The sequence below is a fragment of the Toxorhynchites rutilus genome, chromosome 3 (assembly GCF_029784135.1).
Source record: "Toxorhynchites rutilus septentrionalis strain SRP chromosome 3, ASM2978413v1, whole genome shotgun sequence".
Lineage (NCBI taxonomy): Eukaryota > Metazoa > Arthropoda > Insecta > Diptera > Culicidae > Toxorhynchites > Toxorhynchites rutilus.
The window spans coordinates 188,011,282-188,020,868 of NC_073746.1; the positions used below are offsets into that span (position 1 = coordinate 188,011,282).

The window sequence follows — 9,587 nt, forward strand, 5'->3', positions numbered from 1 at the left end:
GATCGATATATTAAATTGAAGCCAATCAGCTAGTCTTCCTTGGAGAAATATTACACTTGTAATTTGGATTTTTTTTTGTAATAATTGATTATATTTTTTATTTGCTGTTTACGTTTGGACTAGAGCGTGCTGTTTTTTTTATATTTTTTTTTCTTGAATGCTGAAGTTTTTTATATGATACATCCGAAAATCACAGAGGTGTTTTTTTCTAATATTTTGCGATAAGAACCACTGAGAACCACTATATCGGTTTGGCATGGAATGTCTGAATTACAACATTTATTTCAGTTCTGGTTCGGTCAAAAAAGTAAATAAACAAAGTCCGAGTCACGAAAATGTTTGCTATTTTTATAGGCACGGGAAAAGATGGTGCAAGAATTTTTTTTCAAGCGAAATACACTTAAAAATTAAATTTGATTGACTCCGCATGACCTAGGGTAGAACTAAACAAAAATGAATTCGTTATTAAATTAGCTCGTCTGTCGACAGTCCTGTTGTTGCTAAAAGTCGAATGAAAATAATCATTTGATGTTAAGTACATCTATAATGTTTAAAACACGTATTGCCAACCTCTAGCATTTTTTGAAGAATTACCTACTATGTTAACAAAACATGTTATTGAATGAAACCGGCTATTTTCGTTCAAGTTTCTATTGTCACCTGCTGAGAACGTGTTACTCTATCACATAAAGGTTTAATTCATACAAAAAAGAACTTTCATTCGAAAATCCTTCACAATTTCGGTTTTAAGCACATGTAAATACCGTCAACGCTAATTCAACTCTTCTATAAATTGATTCTATAATTAGCGGCAAGAATTCCAGTTCATCTGGTAAAAGTTATAACCAGTTTTGCAAGACATATTTACCTTGTCATTACTTATTTGTTCTATTTGTAGTACTGAATAAGAACATGGAAATAAGTTCAGGATGTGTATTGCTACATGAAAATGTCTTGTTTAGTTGTCGGATGGATTGTAAACTAATGAATTAATAACGGTTATGTTCTATCATAAAAGAATGCAATTAAAAACAAATGAAGTTTCCAACAATCATGTTTCTCTCAAGGACACATTTCGCAGCAAATAAACAGTTTGGGCATTCCCAATCACACTTAGTTCTGATTATAGATGTTGCTTTCAATATTCATTGAACCTATTATGACAATAAAACAATAAAATGTGTCGATTGGCGTTTTAACACTAATTTGATGTTAACTTACAAATCGCCCAACCCAATTGAGCGTACCTTGTGTTGTATTGCTCTTTGTTACAGATGATGGGAGAGATTAAATAATTTTACAACCTGAAAATTACCAAAAGAACAGCGCACATTATGAAGAATTCTTGACATAATAGCTATGTTATGATGTCAAATGTTGTTGAGACAAACATTTTATAACCCCCCATTGAAGCATCTACCTGAAGTCATCACTGGTTGTTCCACATCCCACACATACCATCCCCGGGAGCTTATGTATGACACTGTATGTAGTTGTGAGTTTAGCTCTGTTGAGTTATTGCGGGTAGTTACAACCAGTTTGAACTCTCGTTTCATATTCAGTATACAGCACGGCAATCGGAGAGTGAAGACGTGAAATCCGAAGCGTTGACGAAATTATCTCAACCAGCCGCTCGTGAACGGTTTTTGAATGCACATGCTGATACAAAAAGATTGTGCATGGAAAATATCTTGCTAAATGAAAGAGTTGACGGAGTGTATATCCATGTACAAGAGAGAGAGAACGAGTATAGTGAAGTGAAACAATAAGAAGCGATAAGTTTGCAGTATATGTGCTTCAACACAAGTCTGGCGAAACATTTGAAGCTTGCGGATGTATGACAAAGTGAAGAGAAATACATAAATATATGTGTGGAAGAATCTTGGAAGAAAAGTGAATGAAGGATCATTTATGTACGACGAAGTAGAACTAAACAAAACACACTGAAATAAGTTTTTTTTCTCTCAATGTGTTCCTTGTGATGTCCGAGAGGATGAAAAAGAATAAAACTTCAAGTTAAGAAAAACAGAAATCTGGAAGGAAGAATAACAGAAGAAGCCGTCTTTGCTTGTGTTGAGTGAATGCGCAGCGATGCAGTTGGCTTAAACGACAGATAATGTATGTGAATGTGATCAAGTAGCATTGCAACGAGAAATGAGTAAACAGTAGTGAACACTAACAAACGATTCGGAGCCAAATTGCATTAATATTTCGCGAAAATATGATGATGGAGGAAGCAAATTTTATGCTGACTGAAATCTCTGGTGGATTTATTTCTCATCGACCACATGCAATACATCGTTTCGTGCCGTACCCTTTACATCAACCACACCTGCAGCCAGCACCGATATACATTCATCCGCAACCAAGACTTGTGTGTCGATCAAAAACACCTCCCACGCCACCGCCACCGGAAGGAACACACATCGGACATCTGTATCCGGAGATTCTAGCAATCATATTTGAAAAGCTCAGTGTAAAGGACCGCGGCAGAGCAGCACAAGTATGCACAGTGTGGCGCGATGCGGCTTATTCGAAGAGTTGCTGGAAGGGAGTCGAAGCTAGCCTTCATCTGCGGCGACCGTCACCTAGTTTGTTCACATCACTAGTGAAGCGTGGAATTAAGAAGGTGCAAGTGCTTTCAATGAGACGTACACTGAAGGAAGTTGTTGTTGGTATATCTAATTTAGAATCACTGAATCTTAGCGGGTGCTACAATATTACGGATATTGCACTAGGCCATGCATTTCCCACGGATCTACCAAATCTCAAAGTACTGGATTTATCACTTTGCAAACAAGTTACCGATTCCAGCCTAGGACGTATTGCGCAACATTTGAAGAACATAGAAGTGCTCGAATTGGGCGGATGCTGCAATATCACGAACACCGGTTTGTTGCTGATTGCGTGGGGATTGAAAAAGTTGAAAAGACTGAACCTCCGGTCCTGCTGGCATGTTTCTGATCAAGGGATAGGTCATTTAGCCGGCATCGGGAAAGAAGCTGTTGATGGTACTCTAGCTTTGGAATACTTGGGCCTCCAAGATTGTCAGCGGCTATCGGATGAATCGCTTCGACACATAGCACAAGGATTAACATCACTGAAGAGTATCAATCTAAGTTTTTGTGTATCCATTACGGACAGTGGTTTGAAACATTTAGCAAAAATGGCTAAATTAGAAGAGTTAAATCTGAGAGCTTGCGATAATATATCGGACATTGGAATAGCATACTTGACAGAAGGAGGTAGTTCCATCAGTTCATTGGATGTTAGTTTTTGTGATAAAATTGCAGACCAGGCGTTAACACACATTTCGCAAGGTTTATTCCATTTGAAGTCACTTAGTCTCAGTGCTTGTCAGATTACAGATGAGGGATTGGAAAAAATCGCTAAATCACTACACGATCTCGAAACTTTAAACATTGGTCAGTGTAGTCGTGTAACGGACAGAGGTTTAGAGATTATAGCAGAGGAGTTGAAGAACTTATGTGCCATCGATCTGTACGGTTGTACTCGGTTATCGCCCGTTGGATTAAGTAAAATATACAAATTATCGAGACTGTCTAAAGTTAATTTAGGATTATGGCATGTCAGGTGATGCGTTAGTCTATTACAAATTGATTGTTATTATTATTTTCGTTCTATTGGAATTATAACTGAATAGGCAGTAAATACTCTCTGCTACAGGGATTTAGGTGTACATAGTAGAAACATTTGATAAAAGGTTCCAAAACTTAGCAAAAGAAAATATTTGAGTAGGGAGTGTTGCAAAAAAACAATTGTTCCATAAAAACATTGCGACACTCATCGTTGAATGGATGCAATTTCTGCTAAAACAAAACAATACATATTTGCTATGTTAGCAGACACATCAATATTCTTTGTATATATTATTCAGTAAGAATTTGGTAAGAATAAATCCATGAAAGCTAGAATATATGCTGAGAAAATCTCAGATTGAAACACACGATATATTTTGGTTCTTTCTCGATAGTGCTTGTGGAAGATGACAATTTAACATTGCACATAACAGTAACTCTTACCAGGGCCAATTCTGTCTGTTTCCTGCACTGAGAAAGGTGCACATCGCTTGACAAGTAATCTTCAAAAATAAAATGATCACAACCAGGTAATATTGTAAAATTTACGATATAACAGAAAGGGAAATGTTACAAGAATGTTTGCGTTTAGTCGGGATTTCCCGAACGGTTTCGTCCGATGTCCACCTCATGCCGTCATGAATCAGGAGAGTAGACCGCTGATCAGTGAAGAATATTCGGTCATGACCAGGGTTGCCACACATACAGGATATTTTGTATTTTACAGATTTTTAGCCAAATTTCAGATACAGAATCTGTATATACAGAACTAAAGATTTTCAGCAAAGTTATAGAATTTACAGTTATTTTAAATATTAAATTTATTATAGTGCATTTTTTCTGTCTACCTTCTTACTGATAAATTTTGTTTTTTTTGTTGAGTCATGAAGATATCTTGATTTATAAAAATATTGAAAACTATTGTCCTGGTTCTTTCTGAAAAGTTTAGTTTACCTTCAAATCGATTTGTCAAGACTTGCCTGAAATACAGATATACGGATTTTTTTCAAAAAATTTTACAGAATTAAATGTGGCAACCCAGATCATGACTCGCTTCGCAGCAGTTACTCGAAACGAAGAAAAGAATGACTTCGTAGCTGTTGAATCAGTTGTAATAGATGTGAATGTATTGTCACTTCACATATTAGGCTGTCAAAAAAGTCCTGCGGTATTTTTTTTTGAATTTTCATTTGTTCATAAAATTAGTTACAATCATCTGTTTTAAGTCAAATATGCGCCGTTTTGTTCGATGACTTGTTCCCAACGAGATGCCAACTTCATAGTACCCCTGTTATAGAAGCTAACTTCCTTATTGGCAAAAAACTCGGATAGCCAATTTTCACAGGCCTCTTTTGTGGCTAACTTCTGACTACTAAGCTCGTTCGCCATGGACAAAAACAGGTGGTAGTCACTTGGTGCAAGGTCCGGACTATACGGCGGATGCAAAAGAACCTCCCATCCGAGCTCCCGGAGCTTCTGGCGCGTCACCAAAGAAGTGTGTGGCCTGGCGTTGTCCTGATGGAAGTTAATGCGGCCTCTGTTTATCAAAGACGGCCTCTTCTTCATGAGTGCTACCTTCAAGCGGTCCCGTTGTTGGCAGTACAGGTCCGAATTGAGCGTTTGGCCATAGGGAAGCAGCTCATAATAGATTATTCCATGACAATCCCACCAAACACACAGCAGAACCTTACTGGCCGTTAATGAGGGCTTGGCCACCGTCTGAGCCGCTTCAGCGGGCTTCGACCACGACCGTTTACGCTTCACGTTGTCGTAAGTGACCCACTTTTCATCGCCAGTCACCATCCGCTTCAGAAACGGGTCGATTTTGTTGCGATTCAGCAGCGATTCACATGCGTCGATACGATCAAAGATGTTTTTTTGCGTCAAGGTGCCACACATACATCGAGCTTCTTTGTGAATCCAAGCTTCTTCAAATGGTTAATAACGGTTTGATGACTTATCCCCAGCTCTTGGCCGATGCTACGGCTGCTACTATGCCGGTATTTCTCGGCTAATTCAGCGATTTTGTCGCAATTTTCGCCTTCCGGAGCGTGGCGCATCTTCGACGACCTCTACACCAGAACGAAAACGTTGAAACCATCGTTGTGCGGTGGAAATGGAAACTGTATCGGGTCCATAAACTACACAAATTTTATTGGCAGCTTGAGATGCATTTTTGCCTTTGTCATAGTAGTACTGTAAAATATGTCGGATTTTCTCTTTATTTTGCTCCATATTTGCGACACTATAACTCACGAACGACTTAACCAAACAAAACACTGTCAAGGACTATATTATAGCGCGCAAAAATACCTTTCCAACAAGCTATAGTATGACTCGATACAATGAATACAACTAGAACTACGCGCTTACAACGACACCTCTCGGAAATACCGCAGGACTTTTTTGACAGCCTAATATTATACACCACTCCGTTCAGCCGGCAAAAAGGTATTAACGTTCAAAACCTCTAAAAGCGTCACTCTCTCATTTTCGAAACTTTGAACTTACACCCCGGCACAGAAATGAAATCACTTGACATCCTCGATTAAAACGAATGCCAGACAGAGAAAGATATATTCTCGTTCATGTTCTTCTTTATCCTCTTATAAAACACTTTTCAACTTCATTTTATGATGAGGTGTAAAGACGCGTCCACATCACGTCAATCGGCCTTGACCGCTCGGTAAAGCCGACTAAATGTGGACGTACCGCTCGGGCTTGCCGACGTGCCGAAAACCGACTTGAATCAAACCGAACCCAACCCGAAACAAGTGGGTCCGGTTCGAGAAAGTCGAACCAAAACATAACGAAGTAAATGAGCGTTGAAGACATTGTGCTTCGTGTGTTCGTGACGGCTTCGTGCATCCGATGGGGCTTCGGCTTCGTGCACCCGATGGGGCGTCCACATTACATAACGAACCGAATATGTCGCCTGGTACAGGCCGATCGGAATCATTCGCCATAATGTGGACGCGCCTTAATATTATCACGCTTCAATATAACAGCGCTGACAGCTATATGGATAGTGTGGTTAGTTATGTCTAAATTTTTCATTTATTCGGTTATCGATTACTCGTTGGGGCATTTTTCAATATTCGATTCATTCGAATAATTGTCTTTCAATATTCGATTAATCGAGCGAATATTTATTTTTTGTAATAATCACGTATCACGTTGTCATTCTGGTCTTGTGGTCCATCGGGTTGTCGCTGTTAGATGGTTGAATAAAAAATGTTGAATATAAAAATTATATAGCCTAACTCTTAACCTGAAAATGCATTAACCTTGAGAAAGATTCCTTCTTTCATTAATCGCGATTACTGTGATAATTATTAGATGTATTCATATTTTGATTTAGAATTATTCGATACGAAATTACTCGATTATAATTTCAGATATTCGATTATTTGAATTAATCGAACGATTAACCGACGTCTCTAAGCGTGGTCGTGTGAAATAGCTTTGAATTTAAGCCGGCCTTGATTCGACCTCTCTTGACGTCGTATGGACTTTGTTTTGTCACAATCCCAAATGAAATGAGAAAAGAAAACAGAAAGAGATGTCTGCTCGCATACATACAACCATTTTTGACGTAGGACTACCTCTAACCGGAAGATATAGGGGGTGAAATGGAAATCTAGGCATTGAACAAGTAGGAAAAAATGCAAGATTTGGAACGCTTATAACTCGAGCATTTCTCAATAGATCGCAAAGGTTTTTGCATCAATTGATAGGAAATATATCTACGCATCTATCATAACGAATAACATTTCATTTTTCTTGAGATAAATAATTGAATAATTGTGAAATATCAAGCATTGTCAAAATGCACTATGTGCTCATTTTTGATTGGTCCATTTTGTGCTCCTCAAATCGCACCGACCAAAACGGGCAACCAGAGCAGCAGCGAAATAGAATGAAGCACGATTGGAAAGGAAAAAGAAAAAAATGAACGAAACATTGGTCGCAGTCTCACACATGCGTAATTCTCGAGCCAGCCAGTCAGCTTAAAAATCCCCGCTCCGCTGCCGTAACGATCATTCTCATTCAAACCGTACACCACATCGGTTCGCATCACAACACATCAACAAACCAACCCAAGCAGCCATGTCTGGACATGGTAAAGGAGGAAAAGTGAAGGGAAAGGCAAAATCCCGCTCGAACCGTGTTGATCTGGAGTTCCCCGCAAGGGTAGCTAGGCCGAGCGCGTTAGTACCAGTGCACCAGTCCACCGTGCCGGCGTTATATAGTTTCGACCGCCGAAGTGATCGAGTTAGCCGGCAAAGCTGCTCGCGACGATAAGAAAACCCGCATTCGGAACAGAACACATTCGGTTCGGTGGACATCAAGACAACAGGCAGTTGCAGCGAGTGGCAAACGCAATCGCAAAACGGCATCAGGTAGCAGAAGAAAAAAGTTTGTTCTTTATACAAACTGCTTTGGTGGCAAATTCAGAACAAGGCGGCATCGAGGGCGTTCGAAATGGTTTTTTTCAAAACCACGAGTACTAAGTTTTCTAAATTGGAACCATTCCATAAAACAAGGCGCTTTTCAGGGCCATTAAACCTTCCAAAAAAGAGTTTAGGAAATACAGTTCAATGCTTTCTAAAACAGTATCCAAAACAATAATAAAACACAAATTGATTTTTTCATAATTTGTTTGCCAGGATATGATGAGTATGTAAATTTGGCAGTTGTTCTGAGCTTATTGATTTTCACCGATTCTTAAATTGCTTCTAGATTGAAAGTACAGTAATTTACACTTATCTCGACATTTAGCTAATTGGACGGACCTGTATTGCGACATATTTAGTTGTACGTTTTTGTAAACATAGAGTTCGGGGTCCAAATTATGACCCCACATTGAAAGTCGACACTGTACCACTGTCATCGCAAATGTTCAATTACAGGTTAAAATTACCTCCAATCCGATACTGAGTGGTGGTAATGCGACGTGCCATTGAATGTAATTTACTGTAAAATATGTCACAGGCTGGATGGGAAGAAATTTTCCAACTATGAAATCTGTGGCGAGTGGCAAACGCAATCGCTAAACAGAAAGGTTTAGCCGAACAAGATCGGAATATCGAGTGATAACAAAAACACACAACCAAAGGTTCTTTTCAGAACCATCAACATATTCATAAAGAGTAAACAGTAAACTAATCCATTTTTCAGGTAGATAGGTAGGTACTCACGTAAGAGAAGAAAATAAAACAATATATTTAAAATATATATTTAACAAAAGCTGTCCCCTTTGTATAGTCCTACGTCACTCCGGTTATGTCCCCGACATTACCCACCCGTCTTTTTTTAAGCTTTTAAAACAGCATTGACTCTTCAGCACACGAAATGGCATCATTTCTGAAATGTTTTCTGTCAACGCTAGTTTGGGTGTATCAACTAAACATAGGGCCCATTCTATATGACGAGACGAACAATTCATGATGTCAGATGTGACGACATGTTTTTATTTTGAGAAAATCAACAAACATTTCAAAAATTGATCAATCGAAACTCTTTTCTCAGTGCCAAAATCCTTAAATCATAGAAGAGAGGAATAAGTTTTATTGATATTCCAGCATATTCCAGATCTTTACCAGCATATGGTTGCGTCATTTAGACGTTGGTTATTTACATAATCAACGATTTATAAAGAAAAGTTATCAATCTAACGGGTCTTTTATTATGGACTTATGAACTATCACAAAAAAAACACTGTTTTTTTAGATGTTGGGTTCAAATTCTTTCTGATTGTAGTTCAACTCTCTTTCAATTTTATTTTAAGAATGAAATTCGATTTTGGTCATATGACCACTACGGGCCCGTTTATAGCGATCGATCCGTTGGACCCAATTTTCCAACTACTCGACTTCACATTTCGACCGGAGTGTTGCGAATTTCGCGTTGGATGTAGTCTCTAAGCTCTTCTAAAGATGCTGGCTTGTTGACATATACCAGTGACTTGACATAGTCTCACAAAAA

General features: G+C 38.6%; 1 protein-coding gene across 1 annotated transcript; it reads left to right on the plus strand.

Annotated features, from left to right (window-relative positions):
* Positions 1-1,573: 1,573 nt before the first annotated feature.
* On the plus strand, positions 1,574-3,970 carry LOC129776099 (F-box/LRR-repeat protein 14). The gene has a single exon (XM_055781506.1). The coding sequence runs from the start codon at positions 2,222-2,224 to the stop codon at positions 3,596-3,598; it is 1,377 nt and encodes a 458-aa protein (XP_055637481.1). The 5' UTR covers positions 1,574-2,221; the 3' UTR covers positions 3,599-3,970.
* Positions 3,971-9,587: the final 5,617 nt, after the last annotated feature.